Source organism: Centropristis striata, chromosome 1 (assembly GCF_030273125.1).
Source record: "Centropristis striata isolate RG_2023a ecotype Rhode Island chromosome 1, C.striata_1.0, whole genome shotgun sequence".
Lineage (NCBI taxonomy): Eukaryota > Metazoa > Chordata > Actinopteri > Perciformes > Serranidae > Centropristis > Centropristis striata.
The window spans coordinates 8,689,675-8,711,733 of NC_081517.1; the positions used below are offsets into that span (position 1 = coordinate 8,689,675).

General features: G+C 41.0%; 2 protein-coding genes across 3 annotated transcripts in view; one reads left to right on the plus strand and one right to left on the minus strand.

Moving 5' to 3' along the window:
- LOC131968572 (zinc finger protein Aiolos-like) overlaps positions 1 to 22,059 on the minus strand; it is a 63,738-nt gene that overhangs the window by 13,442 nt on the left and 28,237 nt on the right. The window lies entirely within an intron of this gene.
- On the plus strand, positions 33 to 21,173 carry LOC131968610 (insulin-like growth factor-binding protein 4). 2 transcript variants are annotated; one of them, XM_059329575.1, is made up of 4 exons: positions 33 to 1,310; positions 11,304 to 11,461; positions 13,664 to 13,789; positions 16,959 to 21,173. In XM_059329575.1, exons 1-4 carry the CDS (start codon positions 953 to 955, stop codon positions 17,094 to 17,096), a joined length of 780 nt encoding a protein of 259 aa, XP_059185558.1. In that variant the 5' UTR covers positions 33 to 952; the 3' UTR covers positions 17,097 to 21,173. The 2 variants fall into 2 exon arrangements, with proteins under 2 accessions (XP_059185558.1, XP_059185550.1); XM_059329567.1 differs by having other exon boundaries at positions 44 to 1,310; positions 11,298 to 11,461.

The following is a 22,059-nucleotide window of genomic DNA, read 5'->3' on the forward strand; positions in this document are numbered from 1 at the left end:
TTCGGGGTTAATTGAAGTGGAACAGCACTGATGTGTTCTGTGTTTTGGTTTCCTACTGACCCAAATGTATCCGGGTAACATGAAATAAGTCGGACACATATGACTGAAGAGAACAATAAAAGCAGGGTGGGAGAAAAACTGAGTGTAATCTGTGTGTGAACAAGTGAGCGGGCGATTCAGCTGTTTTTTTTTCCTCTGCATGCACTCAGGACTGAGGAAGAAACAAGTGAGGGAGAGTGTATATAATCTTGTGTATCTGAGTAGGAGAGCTCGAGAGTAAGACAGAGGGAGACAGAGGGAGAGAGCTTTAGCCTGGCTTTTCTCTGCTGTGCTTTTCAGCTCCTCTCTCACTGTAGAAAGAGGCGTGTCCATGGACCAGTATAAAGTCCAAGGAGAGCCACTCATGTTGAGCCATTCTCAGGAGCGAGTCCTTTACACTGCACACAAGCAAGAGGAGGAAACTGCAGCTGTTACTTAAAACGCTGCCTTTTGATGACCTGCTTTGCATTTGGACACTTGTAAACCAGATTTTTTTGGTGCTTCATTAGAGGGCGGGCGAGCCTCTGGACTCGAGGACAGAGCACCTGAACACAGTGGTGGATATCCTTCCTGCAACTGTTCATTCCAACATAACAAAAACTAGTTCTTATCACTAGTACATTCGCCAGCTGAGCAGATCTCGAGCAGGCTCCAATTTCTGCGCTGTGAAATTGAATCAGAGGAACGGAGAGGCAATACAGCAGAGGCATTGTGTCCCTGCAATTGAAACACTAACCAGCTGAAAATATCAAAGACCATCCTGGACAAAGCGTTCCTCTCAAGCCTCCCTTGTTGGTCTAAAATCTGCTGTTGAAGTTGAAAGTGATCAAAAGCTGCACAACACTCAGAGGAGAGGGAAGCAAAGGGGAGCATACACAAGGGCAAAGGATTAAGTGCAGGTGCCGGGGCTGCCATGGTGCGTAGAGGTGGCGTGGCAGTAGCTCCGTCCTGCTGGGGCCTTTGGGCATTTGGCGCCTTGTCTCTGGTGGCACTATGCTTGTCGGACCAGGCCATCCGCTGCCCGGTGTGCTCCGAGGAGAGGTTGGCCAGCTGCCGTTTACCGGAAGGATGTGAGGAGACGGTGCGGGAGCCCGGCTGCGGCTGCTGCCCCACCTGCGCCCTGCCAAAAGGGGCTCATTGTGGCGTCTACTCACCCCGATGTGGCACGGGCCTCCGCTGCTACCCGCCGCGCGGTGTGGAGAGGCCACTCCACTCGCTCATGCACGGCCAGGGAGTGTGCACTGATGAGAGAGAGGTGGAGGAGAACTCAGGTGAGAGAGAAGGGGTCAGAGTCTGTGTGTGAACTGATGACTAATGCACTTCTTTCCACTTCTTCTTATTTGTCAATTAAAATGAGGCTCACAGCACTAAAATATCAGCTATGTCAAGATGCTGTCATAGTAGAAGCAGCTGAGCAGGTCTCTCCAAACCTGGACTGGCGTCTCTGTGTCCCTCTTGCTCTGTGGACCCGTGTGGCCGAGCAGACCAGAATATTTTCTGTCTCCGCTCCCTGGGCCTTACCTGAGCCGGGCAGGGTCAGAGTTGGGGGTGTGTGTGACAATGTGCTGCTTGTTTACCCTAATCTCGGCTAAGCCCTGAACCAGAGCGCGGACACACACCAGCTCCTCACGCATGGCCTGATGGGAGAGCGCACACAGTCCCCCTGCTGTCTTGCGGCCGCTCGCTGTGAAAGGGGCCCTGCTGTAAGACGCAGAGCAGGCTTCAGAGAGGAGAGCGCTGTGCTGATAGCTGAGGTGGGCGTGTGTGCATGTTCGTGTGTGTGTGGGGAGTTTGTGCTGCATGTGTCTGCACTGTGTGTGTGTTTGGCATGCATGCTAGTTACCTGTTAAAGTGGAGGAATCATGCATTTGGTTCATGCAGATAGTGAAAGCAAACCTTGGCTGTGCAGTAACCTCATGTTAAACTGAGAATCTGCAGGTAGTTGTGTGGTGCAGGCAGTGAAATGAAATGCATTGTGGAGGTACTGGGAATGTGAGAGTGTGCGTTCGTGTGTGTGTGTGTGTGTGTGTGTGTTTGTAATGGGAGGAGGTAATAAAAGCTGCTGTATGAAATGACTGTAATGGAGTGTGGCCAGTCTGGGGCTATTAGAGCTCTCTGCAATCAGTAATTCACTTGGTGCTCTTTCATGGACACCCCCATGCCTCCTCCTCCTCCTCCTCCTCCTCCTCCTCCTCCTCCTGCTGCTGCTGCTGCTGCACAACTCTTCTTCTACTGTCGATGTCTCTATCAGACTCTTTTGATACATAGCTTTTTATTCCCCTCTTTGTTGTCGCATTCCTCTTGCGAAGAAGAAAGTCTGTTTCCACTTTCACACAGTGGGATGTCTAATACTGAATGTCTTATCTGCAGATCTAGTTCCAGGTCACTGCTTTGACGTTAACTTCTTTCTACTGATGAAACAGCCTCCACTGTTTGTCTTCCTCTGCTCCCCACAAAGGGAGTGGTGTTGATTTCCATTATGCCATATGAGACAATTGTTATAATGTGTCGCAGACAAGGTGGTTCTTTCATTTGTTCCAGATTATCAACTAGCTGGCCCGGTGTTGCTTCCACTGAGCTCAGACTCCCAGACAGTTACTGGTAATGGCAGTCGGCTATCTGCTAGCGCCAGAACACCAAAGATTTGGATGAACTTAGCCAATATAAAACTCCCAGGACTCTCATCTTCATTGCAGCATCTGTTTCCCCTGGCCCTGGGTGCCCCCCTCCAACCCCCCCAACCCCCCTCCTAACAAGCCTTCGAGCGCATCGCCCACCGCGTCCAGCTCCTTCATGAGGATGAGCTCATCGGCACTCTTGCTGCCAGAGCTGAAATGAGAGCCTTCTGCTCTCTGTGCAGGGCCAGCATAGGTTAGGCCGGCACATAGCATGACTAAATGGAATCAGAAAAAAGAGGGAAGCTGTTCAGAGCATGATAAAAACAAAAGGCTGGCCCGGCTCTGTCCATCCACACCAGCATATCCTGCAGAATGTTCTCCCTGAACATTATTTCTGCTCTTTGATGCGGTGTTCTCTGATCAGCTGGGTTTATAGTGCACTTGGGGGCAGTCTCGGGCCCTTTCTCCAGGGCGGGGCAGCCAGTAGATGGAAGATTTTTTGGAAAGTTCACAAGTTTTGTTTTTGGTGTTCTGTAATCTGAGTGCTTAGTTCTGTTTGCTTCCACACTCCTTTTCACCCCTGGAGTCTGTCATAACAAAGCGGGGAAGCTCTGCCCAATAAATCTCACTGTAAATCAGTTCTTCTGGGCAGCAGCTCAGATCCTCTGTATAAGAATGTTCAATGTAAACCGTGGCAGCCGAGAGACAATCAGAAAGGCATGGGGGAGAGGCGAAGAGCAACTCCAGTCACAAGCAGGAGATTTCCTTTGTGGCGCATTCACCGTACTTATGCATTATTAAAGAAGGGGGTGCATCTCCTGAATACATGTCTGACACTGCCCCACTCCTAGCAACAGTGAACATGCTAGATAAAAATAGAAGAGGGTTTTTAAAAACCAAGAGAATTCCTAATGAAACGGACCCTGGGATAGAGGCAGCTCTCGACAGCCCATTGAAGGGAATTAAGGGTGTTCAGGCTAATAGTTCTAGCTCTGCATCTCCATGCTGCAACATAACACTTGCATCACAAAGATTTGTGCTGCCTCACGACTGCCACTTTATTTTGGGATGATTTTCTGCCAATGAATGAAGAAGAGGTAATTTGTAAAATACGGTTGGCAAGAGTTTTGAGCTTTCAGCCTTTGCTTCCTCAAAAATGTTACAACCTTAAGGCTATTCTTGAACCAAATTTCCATAGCAACAACAGGCATTACCCTGCATCTTATGTCAGGTTCTAAGACAGCTTTAGTGCATCTTAATATCCCATTCTTAGAATCCCTCTCTATCTTAATACTTAGAAAACATCATCATGAAGTGTTGGCATCTGTTCCTGCATTCCTGCCGAGTCTGCCCTGGTGTCGTATTCAAATGCTTCCCTCTGACAGTGAAACGGATATTATTTACAAACTGATACAGATGTCAGATATGAGAAGTCTTACACCTACAGGCACCGAAGGAGTTGCATGAATGAAGCTGTCGACGGAGCCAGACTCTGTCCAACTACGCCCAATTTACTGTGACGCACACAGGTCTTTATGAAAGCAGCATGCTAACCTAGATTTTTCTGTCTCCTGCGGGCCAGGACTCCTCAGCACGTTCTGTAGGGTTTTTAAAGCAAAAAGATGTGCATTTATTTCTACGGTGCTAAATGAGGATTTTCTCAAACCTCTTTCAGCAGATGTCCCTTCATGTTGTGTATTTGCTTACTTTGGGTTGTTCAGCACATTTGTACAGCTGGGGCTCTCGTGCAGGAGTAAATGTGATTAGCCCCCTTCTAGTGTTGGAGCTGAGAGATACATAAACAATCCAACATTGTCCTGGCCATGGACAGGCCTAATCTGAGGAGGACAGTGAATCCTCAAGAGCTGAGATTTTTCGCACACGAAAATTCAGCAATAAAACACATGCAGCAATCTACACGTCAATATCTTGAAGAATGATTTTATCCAGGTATTTTCTGAGCAGTGGTTTGTACTGTCATTGTATTTGTTAGCAATATTCCAGGTAGTACACCCCTTCACTGGCTGTAGAAGTGCTGCTGTGTTCATCTCCTCTCCTTGCACTTTCACTCAAGACCCTGATTCTGTACTTATAATAAAAAAAGAACAATCCACTCAAAATTAAGTTAATGATGTGACTCAAAATAGTTTGACCTAATTCACTGCAGCTGCAGGTTTCTCTCTCTATTCATAGATCTATTCATCACATGTAATAGTAGTAGTAGTATCATTGCATCAACAAGTGATGGATGGCTCCCTATGGCACAAGTTTCTCAGATTTGCAAACTATAAATCTACAAAACAAGAAGTGATGGATTTGGGTCTATTGAGATATGTCTCAGAGGTTAAAGATGATGATGATTCTTCAGTTCAGTTTATATTCTTGGATAAGTGACACCGATTCAGATGCCTTTGAAGATTAAAAAAAAAAAAATCCAGATTGAAGAATAGGGTTGCTTCCTATAAACTATAAATCTCAGAGGAGGCAGTGAATGTGGGAAAAATCCAACTGCACTCAAGTTTCCAAAACATGTTTTATTTTCATCAGGCAGCACCATGTTTTGATCCAAAAGATTTTTGTCAGGATAAAGAATAATATTTATTTTGATGATGATCCATCTGGAAGAGTTTCTGTTATTCAATTTTTTTTTTTTTTTAAATCTCTGACACCTGTGTGTGTGTGTGTGTGTGTGTGTGTGTGTGTGTGTGTGTTTGTTTTATCTGTCTTGTTAGAGACAGTAACAGTTTTAAACCTGAGGTTGAAATATTACACCTTTGTTTGTGTATTGAAAATGAATACATAGCTTGGAAGCTTCCTTGGCTAAGAGTTTTATTTTTGGCTTTAGTTTCTGTGAACTTCGTTCGACAGCATCAATGTCTGGCAGAATACTCTCCTGTGAAATTATGAAAGGATTTTTCTGCTCCATAAAGGGTAAATCAGGACGAAATCAAACAGGGCGGTGAACTGCTGCTGCTCTGCTCTCATTGCTTTCCCAAAGATGTCGTACACGTGATGTCTGTTTGACATCAGTTGAATGGGAAGTGACCACAGCAGCATCAGGCAGTGCAGCAGCAGCAGCTTTCCTTTTCACAAAGCTTGTCTTTAGGGTTCAGTGTTGATTTAACTTTCTAGCTTTCCTTTGCTCCTTTGACAGTCATACTATTCCACATTTTTTCCATTGGCCTTCTCACAGAACACGTTGTAGTGTTCAAGAGTGTTCTTTCAACTGCACTACACATCAACTCTGATGATTAACTGATTCAAAGAAATCTTCTGCCTGGAAAAAGGATCCAGTGTTGACTGAAGAGAACAGTTTTTTGGTAGTCAGCCTAGTTGACTTTTGAGCTCGCTGCCAGAAACTGTTGAAAAAACACTTATCAAAGTGTTACAAAACATTTTGGACAAGAAGCCTCCCCGAAGAGTATTCATTTTTCAGGAGATTAGTTGCTGTCAATATAATATAATCTATTTTATCTAGTGAACCACATCACTACACACAATGTTTTTCTGTCTAATGTGAAATTGTAAATGTGAAAATGACATTTTAAGCCACTGAGGGCAAGTTTTATGGACTGGTATTTTGTTCAAATCTGGCTAATCCTGATGTTTGTAAAACAAATGAAAAAGGTTGGAGAACAGGAATGAGCCGAGCTAAGACAAAGGCCTCAGGAATGGAGTTGATGCCTGTGCAAGGAGCAGTGGCTCTCCGATGCACTCAGCAGTTACTATAGATTCAATGTAGAAGACAAACAGTGTATATGACAAATAAAACTTAACTTAAGACCTCAGCAACACCGACTGCACCACTGCTCTATTATTCAATTTGTTTTTTGTACATTGGATATCTGATCTTCTCCCGGACATAAGCATGTGATATAAACAAACATTGTGAGGAGGATGACACAGTCACATACTCACAAATGCTGGCAAGGGACCATTGCTTGCAGAGGTGATATTCATGTAGGCAGTGCAGGTCGTGACACCAATGACAGTCAAGTGTGGTCAAGCACACACACTTCTTTGCTATCTGCTAAAGGTTGCGACTCTGCCAGTCAAAGTTAACAAAAGCTGAACTCTACACTATGCAAAGACGCGAATGTGCTTTGTCACGTAAACAAGGGTTTTCCTGGGTTGTTGGAGGGTTTATGCAATGTGTTGGCATAAGGGGGGGGGGGTCCCTATCTGCTGTTAGCGCCATATGGCGTCACAGGAATGAGCAAACTCTTGTAGATTGTAAATTATGTTAATAAACAATTTATTAAGCTACTTATTCACTAGCTTGTCAAAACCACTGGTTAGCTTGTAGGAGACCGTCTGAAGCATAACGGCTGTGACGTTGAAGTCATGCGACCGTGGTGTAGTTCACTATAGCAGAACGTTAGCTTTATATTCTGCTGGCTGCATTAATGCTTCAAACATCATATAAGTGGTTTTCATTTGTGAAGATAATCCTGCTGAACAAAACACGTAAGCATCAGAAAATGTGTTTGCCACAGAGCTCTTTTTTTTTTTTTTTTGCAATGATCGAAAAACACATGCTAAAATCCCATAGATAAATTCTCAATAGACCCCATGGCGATGCTACTTCTGCGCTGGCCTACAAAAATACACCATTTTCCTTGCTCTATCTATCAACTCGACTCAGATGAGCTAGTTAGCTTGCAAGTTAACACGCAAAATTCACTTACCAACTAACTAGCCCACAATGACTCCAACATTTGCTTTTGTTAATTAACTGACACGTTGTAGAAGGATGTTGTACAGACAATAGAGACAAACCTAGTTAATAAAAAGCCTCTCCTCGGCCGCAGGCTGGAACAGCTTATCTTTCCTCTGGCTCGGTCACCCAGAAAAACTCCAAATGCAGCAGAGATAGCTTTCCAGATGTGTGATCGATAGGGCAATAGTCTGACAAGTTATCACTTCGAGGACAGGGAATGGGATGTGTAAAAACAGCCTGGGGCACGATATAGAGTCACTACTTCAAGGATATGAGCAGATTTTTTTTCTCTGTTCATTCTGCCCTTTGTTCCCTCTGCCCTTTGTTCCCTTAATCCTATGTTCCCTCTGCCCTATGTTCCCTTAATCCTATGTTCCCTCTGCCCTATGTTCCCTCAGCCCTATGTTCCCTCTGCCCTTTGTTCACTCTGCCCTATGTTCCCTCTGACCTATGTTCCCTCAGCCCTTTGTTCCCTCTGCCCTATGTTCCCTTAATCCTATGTTCCATCTGCCCTTTGTTCCCTCAACCCTACGTTCCCTGTGCCCTTTGTTCCCTCAGCCCTTTGTTCCCTCTGCCATATGTTCCCTTAATCCTATGTTCCCTTTGCCCTTTGTTCCCTCTGCCCTATGTTCCCTCTGCCCTTTGTTCCCTCTGCCCTATGTTCTCTCTGCCTTTTGTTCCCTCTGCCCTATGTTCCCTTAATCCTATGTTCGCTCTGCCCTATGTTCCCTCTGCCATATGTTCCCTTAATCCTATGTTCCCTTTGCCCTTTGTTCCCTCTGCCCTATGTTCCCTCTGCCCTTTGTTCCCTCTGCCCTATGTTCCCTTAATCCTATGTTCGCTCTGCCCTATGTTCCCTCTGCCATATGTTCCCTTAATCCTATGTTCGCTCTGCCCTATATTCCCTCTGCCCTATGTTCCCTTAATCCTATGTTCCATCTGCCCTTTGTTCCCTCAACCCTACGTTCCCTGTGCCCTATGTTCCCTCAATCCTATGTTTCCTCTGCCCTATGTTCCCTTAATCCTATGTCCCCTCAGCCCTATGTTCCCTTAATCCTATGTTCCTTCTGCCCTAAATTCCCTCTGCCCTATTTTAATAAATAATTTTACCTGTCCTTCATGCATTTCATAGAAGAAAGAAAAAACTGTGAAAAACTTCAGATTGCAAAATGCATGAGAATACAAATTATTGGTCTTAATTTTTTCTTCTTTGGCAAGGGACCATGATAAAAGCAGGTTAATGCCTTCTGAGGTGTCCACAACCAGGAAGTAATGGCCTCTGCAGAGGAAACTGTCTGACATGCATTCATTCCTGATAACGGACATTAACCCTAACACAGGCCAATATAGATATATCTGTGATAAGTTTATATTGGCTCATCAGTTGGGCTCTACGCGCTGTAGTTACTCAGCATCTCCTCTTAGTGTTTCAAACTCAAATGTAAAGGCTAATATATCTACCTCTCATCAGTGTATCTGTATTGAATAAGTGTACAAATCAGGTTGTTCTCTTTTAAAAGAGTGCATCTCAGTTTTTCGTACAGTGTGTCACATAGTGTACTCTCTTTAGGCCTTGTTCCAAGATCTAAGCCAACAGAAGAATAAACCATAGAAATGTACTCTGCCAATATCACTAAGCAAAACTAAATATTTATTTGAGGAAGACATTTGTCTGTGAGCTTTACAAGTTGAGCCTAAGAGCCACAAACAGTGGAATTTGAAATCTGATGACCCTTTTCCTCATGTGCAGAGGAAAGACAAATATATAAACAGAAGACTTGGCATTGACATGTCATAATGTAAAATCTATGATGTAACTGCAATGAACTTGTGAAGTGATGTTTCCTGAGGAAGAAAATATGATCATCTGAAAGAGAGTGGCTGCCAACCAGACTGCTCTCTCTCTCTCAACGCCATAATGAATGATGCCCACACGTCTGGCGCCCAGCGTGGCGAATACATTTGCAAGTGTGGCAGCTGATATGTGACAACAAATACTTACTAGATGGAGCAGGCAATGCAGTATATTGTGTAATACATTTGAAATTGGTCAGCCAAGTACTAACACAATGCAGCTTAGTGTTCACTCTACTGTATATCAGCGCTGTATCACAGTAATTATGGGTTAACAGCACTAGCTACGTGACCATCTGCTAAACATGTGTATTGACCTCACCTCTGATGATAAATTTAACCTGCTGATTAAAAGACAGCCAGTGGGCCTTGTTTGTCTCCAATGGATCTTGTTGGCTTAGTTTTGACATATTACAATGTAGTAAAAGACAAAAAAGACAGGTGAAGACTGTTCCTGATTCTGAGTATGATTATATGTTTACCCAAGGTCTGTCTTTATCTTTGCTCTGCACCTGTGACTGGTAATGCACTGCAAATGATCAGTGCTCGGGCTTATAATGCACTGTGGGAATTATATTTAAAAAGCAGAGAGCTGCTGATCCAAATCAAATGAAACCACACAGAGAAGTGGCAACTTCCTCCGTAGAAAACAGCAGTGGTAGCAAACAGGACATGCCACCCCTGACCCACTTTAAATCACTTTGGCTCGCCCTGCGAAAGAGCATGGAATCGGAAAAGTGTGAACTGGCAAAGATGTGAAGAACAACTTGGAACAAAGGAAACAGCTGAAACCCTACTGGCTCTTGTGGAAGAAAGTGCTGATGAGCAGGCCTTAACAGCAACAACACTAAAAATACAAACAGCCAAGAGACACTTCCCCCCCAGACAAGCTCAGCCAAGCAAGATGACTGTCTATGAAGTGTAGAGAAACATGGTCAACTTCCAAGTCTTGTCGCCAAGTTGTAAAAAAAATAAAAATCTAGTCATCACCAGAAAATGGCCCAGGATCAATATCCTGAATAGAGCAGGGCCAGGACTAGCTCAAGATCTAGTACTTCAAAGAAAAGCTTCATGGCTTCATGCATTGTAGACCTGAGAAAAAGCTGCACATTGAACAAGATTAAGGAGGCTACTGAGCCACCTTTATTGTCTCTTTGCCAACAGCAATTAACTGAATGCCTGGCAGTGACCTTAGATATTAACCAGAGCTCAGATCTGGTTCAACGATCAGAGCGAGAACAGCTTCAAAACGGTAAAACCACAGTTTAAAGTGCTTTGATTCCAGTGCCAATCTGTAAAATGCCATGGGTTATGAGCAGAAAGCATTAACCCTGCCAAGTCTTACAAGCCACAGGTGAAAAGCAGCAAGCATGTGCACGGAGAAAGGCACGCACAACCTTTATCCCTCACTTTGCCCATCTTTTGCCCCCCAGCTAGCAACCACCTCTCTCACACACATACAGTACAGTTGTGCCCACTTGTGACAGTGCAAATACCCTCTAACAACCTCCATCTGGCACAGACTAAGGTTGTTGTGGAGCGGTGGAGAATGAAGAGGGAGGGGGGCATTTCCTGAGGAAGCAGCTGGCTGCCTGCAGGGCCACAGAACTGCAGGATTAGAGGGATGCAAAGGTGAATGTGGCACGCACCACAATGTACAGAGGGTGGCAGATCAGGGGTGGTATCGTTTAAAAAGCCTCAGAGCTTGTGGCATGGCTGTGGTGCAGTAGTTGAGTACCAGGACGAGAGCTGAGGTACAGATTACCCCCCAGAACAGGAACATGTGTCCTTGAGGTTAACCTGGCCTCATTTTTAGCCTACATCTCACCATGTGCAGCTGTATGGGATGTTACGTAGAAGGACAAGGGGGAAAGGCAGAACAGCTCCTGCTCAAAATCTGACACCTAAGCAAATCATTAAAATACTGGATGTTGTCCTTAATTATGCTCATATCATCAAAACATGCAAATGTTTCGACAAAATGTTTTTTTTAACACTCGTTAACAGTGCAATTCACACCTTGTTGGTGAATTTAAGGAACTAAAGCATTATTTCTTGTCTTTCAGCAACAGAGAGGCAGGATGAAGTCATCCTTGAACATCCCAACAACAGCAATATCCGGTGCAGTCCACAGGACAAGAGGTGCATTCAGAAGACCCTGGCCCGACACCCTCCAAAATCCACAAATCAGAGAAGCAACAATGCCAGGGAGGAGACCAAGGCGGCGCTGGTAAGAGAAACCACCTCCTGATAACTTATCAGTTTCACAGAAAACAAAAGACCCAGTCAATCCCCTATGAAGCACACACCTCAGCTGCAGCAGGTGTTTTACATTAGGGCTTTATAGTTCTAAAGCCACAAGCGTAACAGTGCAGGTTATAAATGTACAAATTAGTTATTTACAGACCGTAAAATTTAATTGCGGTCTTGCGAAAATAAAGTGCAGGTGCACATTGACATCAACATGCAATTTGCTGTTTTAACATTGGCAAGAGCTGGATCATAACATCACCATTAATCAGTAACAGGCTGGTTTTACCACATTTTAGTGCATTCATTTAACATGTAACATAAGCGAAGTGTAATGCTACAGTGTCCCACATAGAGATGTTTTAATCTTTTAAGACTTTGTGGGAATGCAGAATGATGCATTCACATGCATTCATTAGCTGGCTTGTAAATTCATTACAGCCGACTCTCAGCACTATTTGAAGATACGTCTACAATACAGGCCAAAAGTTTGGCGAACACCTTCTCATTCAATGCATTTTTCTTTATTTTCATGACTATTTACATTGTAGATTCTCACTGAAGGCATCAAAACTATGAATGAACACATATGGAATTATGTACTTAACAAAAAAGTGTGAAATAACTGAAAACATGTCTTGTATTTTAGATTCCTCAAAGTAACCACCCTTTGCTTACTAGAATATAAGACATGTTTTCAGTTATTTCACACTTTTTTGTTAAGTACATAATTCCACATGTGTTCATTAATAGTTTTGATGAATCTACAATGTAAATAGTCATGAAAATAAAGGAAACGCATTGAATGAGAAGGTGTGTCCAAACTTTTGGCCTGTACTGTACATGCACAAACAATGTCAATGTTTCTTAATGTTGTATTGAAAAATAACAAGTTAAGCTATCACTCCACACAAGCAATATGACTTGGATTTCAAAGAATAAATCATGATGGCAAAATTAAAGTTGGGGTATCCTCAGATCTCCTCGTGGCTTGGTATTTATTTTCTACTTAGACAACGCAGATTTTACTTGACCATCTGAAATGATACATACTAAAAATGATATACAAACATGTTAAAGTCACAATGCACACCAAAATCAAAAATAAATATGCATCCTCTTTACCCATTGTTGTGCTATTCATTATTCTGAATTGTTTTTGTGTGAGTTGAAGGGTGTCAGAGATATCAGTCATAGAGACACCCACCTTCTCTAGAATATAATGGAACTAGATAGCACTTTGCTTGTGGTGCTCAAAAAAAAAATCAACAGCAATGTTTCCTCCTGTGCAGTGATACAGTTGGCAGCAACATGGTCTCACAGAAATCCGTGAAATAGCCACGGATTTCGCTTAACTCAAAATCCGTGGAATAGCCACGGAATCGCTCAAATTTCCGTGAAACTGACACGGATTTCGCTACAATGCAAGTTAATGACAGTCATATCCTGTGGCTATTCCAACATACAAAGTGATTATGTACATTCACTGAGTGAATATTTAGAAAATAAAACATATATTTCTCGCTAGAAATGTGATCAAAATCCATTTTTATGCAGAAACAAAGTCAAAATATAGATTTTTTCACTAAAAATGAGAGAACTGTCCGCCATGTTTTTTGTTCTGACCGCCGGAACCTTGAAAGTCACGTGACTTGGAACAAACCAATAGGAAAAAATATCCATGGAATAGCCACGGGATATGACTGTCATTAACTTGCATTGTAGCGAAATCCATGTCAGTTTCACGGAAATTTGAGCGACTCTGTGGCTATTTCACGGATTTCTGTGAGACCAGGTTCGTTGGCAGGCAACGTTCAATAGAAACAAAAATTAGGTTGCTGCTTAATTATCTTGAGTAAGTGTGTCATGATTTCTCCTTGCTCTTGAGTTTTTCAAACTATCTTTTTTGGCTTGTGAAGCCCCACAAGTGAAGTGGTGTATCCTTCTATTATATTGAACAGAAGGCAGACATCTCTAGGACTGATATCTCCAACACCTCACTCCAAAACTATTATGTAAAACTACTATATTATCAATAAAATGATGTATATTTGATCTGAAGGTGAACTCTCCCTTTAAAATAAGGTAGCTGATTCTTAGATTTCACCATAACGTTTTTAGGTCGCAAATGTTGACATACATGTAGACATGGAACTCAAATCAAAAATGACTTGTCCTACAGGCTCCATGTCGCGCTGAGCTACAGAGAGCGTTGGACAGATTGGCATCCAATACCCGCACACATGATGATCTCTTCACCATCCCCATACCCAACTGTGACAAGAACGGAGATTTCCACGCTAAACAGGTCTGTGAATTCAAGCACACGCCGATTCTTTGCTTTTTTGAATCACTTAGCAGACCATTAGTTGGCCCTGTGTATTGGTGAACTGTGAATCTCTATTATTGAGCCAACACAAATAAAAATGCCTATCTTTATACTTCAAACTACATTAGCGATCTGTGGGCCAAAACACAAAAACATGTCTGCAGCCAATGAAATATTGTCTTACTAGTTCAAGATCAACACTAAAGTGTCTCCAAGCAGACTGTCATGGTAATGCCAAGACCTTATTTTTCTAAGCTCACATGAAAAGTGATTTTTTCTTTTCGGAATCAAGAGTTCAACGGTGGGTGTAGTGGTTTCCCCTAAACCCCTAACTACAATCACTTTATAGCTGTGATGGATGCAATTAGCTTTTGGATTAGGTTACTTTTCTGTTATTCTGCCGTTGCAAGATTGGGCAACTGTGCAGATAAGAGTGAGAGAATCAGAGCACATAAAAACTCAGATAAGACTGCTGTGACTTGTGTATGCAATCAAAGCAGCAGACGCAGAGTCAGTGATAAAAGGAAAGCTCTGCTAAGGCACCAGTCATCAGGAGTCTGACTTATGTTGATTGTGTAACGTGTTTAGTATCTCTGTCTGCTCACATTCACAGGCATCTGTTTACTGTTTAACTAAAAGTGCACTGTGATAAACTCTATTGGGAAGTTAAGCACGGGTCATAAGGGACAACTGGCAATCATTCCAGGGTTGCTCTGACGTTGTTAACTGGTCTTGGGAACTTTTTGAAACTGTAAATCATTGCAGAAAAAGAACAAAATCACGCAATAAAGTTTATCCAACTGCAAGCTTGGTGTGGTGTACATATGTATATGTATATATAAATACACACACATACACACACACACACACACACACACACACACACACACACACACACACAGAGCAAAAATGCAGTAGAGATAACATAACTATACTATCCCATAAACCAATAAATAAGTCAAGGAACAGATGGAAGATATAAAACACAGAAGAAGAAAAAGTGAAACCTAAAACCGTAACGACACTCAGAAGCCTGGGAAAACATGTGGGTCTTAAGGTTTAGCCTTAAGAGTGTCTATGGGGGAGATCGCTTTATTAAAAATAGTAAACTGTTCCAAAGCTTTGGGGCGGCTACTGTGAAAACACAAGCGTGGGATCAGCCAGGGGCAGCTGGATCTAGAAAAACATAGATAGAAAAACGCATGGACACCAGTACAGGTGTGATGATGTGTGCATGTCTTTTTCTATACACAGTTGTTACAGCTGACAATGGCCAGTCATTTGACCATTTATGTAGAACAAAGCCAAGCGAGCAAAATAATAAAAACATCTTTAAAAGCTTAAAAATCAAGTCTGATGTCATCATGTAACCTGACCAACAGAGCACTGACTGCTCTTTCAAGATAATCAAACTAGCCTGTAACCTCTTACCTTGTTTTCACTTCCATGTAAATCTGCATTAATGGATTCCACAAGCTGTAAACTCAGCACAAACACAATGACAAACTATCACCTTATTTTAACATGTTAGCCAGCAGTATCCTGTTTACACATCGAGCAGAGACAGCACATTTAGCATTAATTGGGTGTCATGTTTGTGTCCACTGCCAATATCTGCTCTCCTTTAGCTCCGTTAATCTCTCCACCAACTTGTAAGGAAATAATCTGTCTCTTTAGCTGCTAAATGCTGGACTGGATTCACTATCTAATATGAACAGTGGGGTTTTAGAGCTTTATTGTTGAAAAATGTGCTGATAAGCAGTAAATTTAAACAGTAGTTTTAAAAAAAAAAATGCTCAGTAAAGCTTAGGAAAATTACACAGTCGCATGATAAGCAATGTGTAATATGTAATTTAACGCAGCATGTGGTCTCTCAATTGAAACAATAAAAAGACAGAGCAATGATGTTATTGCAGTCACATTATCCCAGTTGAATTCCCTTCAGTGTTCATTGTTCAGGAAGTTTTTTAGCAGGAGCCAAATTATCTGTAGAGGTATCCCCATCTCCAAAACAAATGGTCAAATGATTTAAACCACCAAAAATACTGTTTCTTTGATTACATAAGATCTAGACGATGACTAAAATCTTTAATGTTTAAAAACGACCAAGATCTTGAAAGTGTATGATCCAAATGCACATTAAAATGGAATAGAAAGTCAATTTGTGTCAATTTCTGGCAAACAACTACAACATTAATGAGTTCACTAAGAGGATATGAGACAACTGAGAGGCAAGGGACCCAGAGCGTGTTCTGGATTTAGGGGGCATTCACACCTGAGCTGTTGGTCCACTCGTGCAGGTGAGAACACAGTCCAAAACCAAAACCCAGTGCATTTTGGGTTCAAATTTGGGCAGAAATTTGAGAATCAACACCAGGAAAGGTAGTAGCAGGCTTAAAAAATGTCTTGTGGATAGACGTGTTCTTCTGATGATGTAAAGGCTGTTATCCAAATATGGTCAGATGATCACATGACACAAGTCTTCAAATAATTTAGTGACAGAATGGTGGCTAATGGATCAGCGGATCAATGGTGCAAAAAAGTGAAAAACTCTGCCAACAATACATCAAAGTCCATAACTTGAGACTACTACTTGAAAAAGTAGCCTCACATATTGTTTCCAATAAACGAAGGACGTTTGAAAAAACCCAGAGTGGAAGTAAACCAAACCAAATGAAAAATGCAACCATGTTGCAACTTCACCACTGAATCGCAGTCCACCAGACTTTATATGTGGAAGCGACCTTAAATGACAGCTTTCTCTGGGTTTGAACATTGTTGGAAACATGGGGTATTGTAAGTAAACAACTCAAAAAAATATATAACATAGGTCTCATTGTTTTCAGATATTTTTTTTTTTTTTAAGATTTTTTTTTGTGGCATTTTTATGCTTCATTGAAAGTGAAAGGGGGTGATAGAGGGGAAGACATGCGGCAAAGGGAGCTCAGGCCGGATTCGAACCCGGCTCTGCTGCAGAAAGACCTCAGCCTTAGTGGTAAGCGCTCTACCAGTGTGAGCCACCGGGACGCCCCTGTTTTCAGATATTTTAATGTGAAAATGTAACATATAATATTTTGAACTAATACTTGAACATTGCAGATGTTTTTACGTGTAATTAGAATTTTTAATATATCTTTTCTGCTCACAGTGTCATCCTGCACGTGACGGCCAGCGGGGAAAATGCTGGTGTGTAGATCAGAAGTCGGGCATGAGGCTGCCAGGCCCGCTGGAGCTGCGAGGGGATTTGGACTGCCACCAGTTAATGACTGCTACCCTGAGGGATTGAGGAGTGGAGTGGCAGTGGAGGCGGGGTGCAGGACCACCTGAATTCTACTGGTGCTTATTAGTAGAACTACATGAGGAAAGGACTTTGCTCTAAAGCCTCGCTTCACCTGAGGCCAACGGTACTTGAGCCTGCGCAACAAAAAGGAAACCATTGAATTGAGTTCTTTTGCTATTTTGTTTCTGTGTGTGAGAGTATGTTATCTCTGAGTCTTTTGAGCACTTGTTGTGTATTGTTTCTACTATGTGAACTGGAGACTGATAGTCTTTAGACACATGCGCTTTAAAGTTACAGGTGGCGGAAAAAAAAAACTTCCACAGATAACAGTTGTAGTTGTGATCTTTGTTAGAGAGCAAAATGTGTTGTTTCCTCTAGTCAATCTTCAGTAGAGGTTAGAGTGGTCAGTACAGTCAGACGTTGTATCAACCACACCAGATAATTAGAGCGGAGATACAACAGGAGCTGTTAGCATTTGTTTTATTCTCTCTCGATCACTAGCTCAGTTGCAATTACTGCATCAGGACAATCCAGAAGGATTATCAAGCAAAGGATTGTGTACTAGTTTTAATTGGTTGTAACGTGTGATTCTTATTCTACTGTCCTATATGTTGTACACCCCAACCACCTGGTAAGTAGGTTAAAACAAACTACAAAATGTGTTTGCAAGCACAAAGTGTAGTTCAGTGACAACACAACAGTAGCAATATAATACGGGATGAGAACAGATTAAAAAAAGAAAAAGGGAAAAGAAAGGAATGCAACAATCCCCAGCCTTGAGTTACCAAATGATAAGCCATAGCTTTCCACAACATCAAGACCAAAGTGAAAAGTGAGATTAGTTTGGAGAAGTGTATCTCTGAAAGACCAGAAAAGATTTGCTTCGTCGCCCCGTGGTTAACTCTGCTTCTTCTCTTTGCTCACGAGCTCTCCCTAGCATCGTGATCCAGAGGGACTGGCAGCATAGCAGAGCTAGAAACTCTGCACACTGCTGATAGGATAATCTTATTTCTCCAGCTGGTGCTAAGATGCCAGCGTGACTTTCATGTTTGTATGAATATGCTTCAACATACAGGATTTCTTTCCAAACAGACTGCTTGGCAGAACTTTGTGGTGCTATATACTGATTGTGCCAAAATACAAAAGAAAAATGGCTTCTGCACTTTCTGGGCATTGTTTAGGATTGGAACAGGAAGTGGAGTGATTAGCATCAGCAAGTGTGAGGATCACCTAAATGTGTGACCATCTGGACTAGCTATTGGCAAAGGCTGCTTTCAATGTGTGTTTTCAATGTTATTGTTAAAATATAAAAGGAACATCCCACATTGGTGCTGCACTATCACTGCAGCTGAAAGTTTCACTGACCAGTGTTGTAAATCGCAGGTGTGGTGTGTTAAATATACAAACAGTGTAATAAGTTTAAATGATTAAGCTCCTGGCAGCATAGCAACTCCTAGTTAACATAAAGCTTTGAATGGAGGTGATGTAGCAGTAAAGACAACATAAAGATTATGTGGAAACCAGAATTTTCTCTTTTAATCTGAAAAAGTTAAGTTTTCAGTTTTCATACCATCTGTACGGCATCACACTAATGTTTTATAATCAATGCAAGTGACATAGCTACTCGTCAGATATTTTCGAAACTGTAGGGAAGACTGATAATATTGTAAGAGCAATTATGTTGTGCTGGTAGTGTGCATTATGAGTTCAGGGCAGAGCAGCAGGTTTAAGCTAATGCTGGTGTTTGTCACCACCTGATATGGACAGCCTGCTCTATCTATTCCCTGGGAGACTTTGCTTGTACTAATTCATTTTGTGTGGATGGACGGCTATTATTAAGGTTGCTATCCTACGTAGAACAGAACAAATGTCAACCTAACAAATCACTGGTGTATTAATTACAGTGAAATAATCTATGGGATCCTGAGTGGCAAGTGAGAAAAAAAAACATTCTGGTCATCCATTTTTCTAAGTCTGATCTAAAATGTTTTTTCTCTTGTGTTTATGATTTAAGAAAAAGTGAGTTAAGAATAGGCTGGATTCCACCCTCTCATGGCCAAAATGAGTATAACGAAAAAAATATATATATACATTTTCACCTGCCAAAACCTTTTAACCTAACAAGTTTTGACAGATGAAAAATGATGCTGGTCTTTTAACCAGGAGACCAGTGTTTGTGACTTGTTGGAAGTTATGACTGGAAGTAGTGTATTTCAGGCCTAAACGTGTTATTTTTCCCTAACATTATGGGTTCAATCCCTACAACCTGAACGGTTTTACAGTATTGCGACGTACTTTTCAACAGTGCTCGTCACAATGTGTTGCGGTCAGAAACTTGTTAGAAACACCACCTGTTCCATGTTGGTTTGGTACCACTTTTTTACAGCAGTAACAATGTGTTTAGAATAGCGATCACATTTTGGAAATCAAAAGATTTGCACTGCAAAAGTTGATGACAATACACTGTCTTGAGTCATAAACATACTGTAGGAGAGGAGACCATTTTGATCAGACTTATAAAATGGAATAACAGAATTTTTGTTCTTACTTGCTTCTCAGGGCTTCAATAAAATCAGATAAAAAATCAGATATTTTTCAAAGAAAAAAAAAAGAATATAATAAGACAGATACTCACAGCTACTGTCAAACAATGGATTATTGTTTTTTTTCAGTGTATCCACAATCCGATTTTACCTCAACGTCAGGTAAGCTTATAATAGCCCTACTGAGTACCACACAGAAATTAAAAGGGGCCATGAAAACTTTTAGTTATAATACATTTTTTTGCACATTTTGCCATATTGAATTTGGCCATTTAAAAAACAAAAATGCAGTAGGATGCATGAATAAATAGCGAGAAAAGTCAGATCGTCTGGTTTTGGTGCTTCTCTCATTTGGTTATTGTGCAAGATGTTAAAACATAGAACCTTCAGGTTTGATAAGTAGTTACTTGCTCCCAGTAATCTCAACCCAGCTAACTGGGGACAGTTGATATTAGTCAGCCCATACACAAAATGAATCAGGCAAATCCTCAGTCACATCATAAGGGACAATATTTGTCTTATTCATTTTTATGTATCTTTAGTACATCCTGAAGAGGGTGAAATTCTGGAAAACTATCTGTCTTCTATTTGTACACTTGAAAACGTGGAGGGTGTGTTTTAGTGCACTTTGTCTTCAATCATTTTTCTACAAAACTCGCTTGAAATTGGAATTAAAAAAACATACAGAAATTGACAATTAATTTTCAATAGATTCACAACCTATGTGGTAAGTCATAATAAAAAAATGAAAATCATTTAATTTGTATCTTCTTTTCTTGTCTCTGTGTTGGCCTCATATATATCAGTCAGGATTCCGAGGTTTTGGTTCCAAGTTACTAAGGACACTACATACTGCGCATAATTTAATCTAATCACTGAAGCCAGCAGTCACTTAGCTGGAAACAGTGTATCGCCACCTGATGCCCACTTCTACTTGTCACTAAAGAAAGAAATGTATCCAAAGGTAGCTTATCAAAACCCAGACAGATAGATGGAAGATGGTCGAGAATTGTTGATACAGCTTAAAAATGTCAAACACCAAATATCCTAAAACTTGTTCCAAAGATTACAAGCAAAGTATCTGGAGACACCAATACTCATTCAGTGAACTGCATGCACACAAGAAACGTTCCAGCAAAATCCTTTTTTACATCATCTTATCATTCATCAACTAATGAAGTGTTACTAAACACACTTCGTGATAATCTTTGAGACGGATGGAAAGTGGTTTTGGCTTTGACTTTGTAAAGGCCTTCTTACTACATAAACTGTATTTAAGCTATAATACATTGCTTGATCTCTAACTTTGCTGTACTGAACTGTAATTGCATTTCTCGAGAATAGACTGTTCCTGTTTGCCTTTGATATTATATATTAATGTGTAGAAGATATGAAGTAATGTTTGCATGCATACAAATGGACTGGGGTTGGAAACAGCTTCGGCCTTGTGTATCTTGTCCAGAACGGGACTGTTATACTAAAACACTGAAGTGATCAAAGAGCTGAAATATAGAGTTTCAACCAATTAAATGATCAGCTACATTGTAAATGTTTACCTGATGAAAATGTACACATTGTAATACATCAATTAAAAACACTTTAGAATCTATAACCGTCTTGCTGTTGCTGTTATTATAAGTAGCAGGAGTTGTATTATTAGTAGCATTGGATAGCACATATCAAGGTTATAATAGTTTTGGATTTTTTTATTAGCTTTAGTTTTAATTTTGTTGTGATTTTTTTGTTTTCATATTCAGTTAGTTTTAATTTGTTTTTAGAGAGTGTTTGCTAGTTTTAATTTGCTTTTATTTTTTTGGAAAATGCTTAGTTTTAGTTTAGTTTTTATTAGTTTTAGTTTTTTGTAATGGGGTATTTGTTGGGTGCAGGATTCAATAAGGTCACAATAAATGTTGCCTTTATTTCCTTTGCCTTGTCCATCTGAGCCCCAATAAGTTTACTAAGTCATAAAACCAAATAGATGAAATAGGTTTCATATCAACCAAAAAGGTTTACGTATGAAAAAAGTTGACAAAGACAAAAACTACGGACATTTTCACTGTAATTTTAGTTAGTTTTTGTTAGTATTGTTACCACACAATACAGTTTCAGTTAGTTGTCTTTTTTTAAACTCATTTATTTCAGTTAACGAAAATGTTTTTTCAATTCTAGTTTTCATTATTTCGTTAGTTTTCATTAATTTTAATAACCTTGGCACATATAAGCACATATGTTGGCCAGTAAGTCACAGGAAGTATGGAAATGCAATGCTGCGACTATGTTTTGATAAGACAGTTTTGAAATGTTTGAAAAGTTGAATGATTGGAAAACCAATACAGTAGCTTGTATCACTGAAGACCTGAGAGGCAAGTGAGGCAAGCATTTTCTAAGTCTGATTGTTTTCTCTCCTGTGTTTATGACTTAAGAAG

What these genes read in the sequence shown, in the direction of transcription:
- LOC131968610 (XM_059329567.1), top strand. Translation starts at nt 953, where the DNA reads ATGGTGCGTAGAGGTGGCGTGGCAGTAGCTCCGTCCTGCTGGGGCCTT. An exon ending in AGGAGACCAAGGCGGCGCTG is followed by an intron (nt 11,462 to 13,663) that starts GTAAGAGAAACC and finishes CTTGTCCTACAG; the next exon opens with GCTCCATGTCGCGCTGAGCT. An exon ending in GAGATTTCCACGCTAAACAG is followed by an intron (nt 13,790 to 16,958) that starts GTCTGTGAATTC and finishes TTCTGCTCACAG; the next exon opens with TGTCATCCTGCACGTGACGG.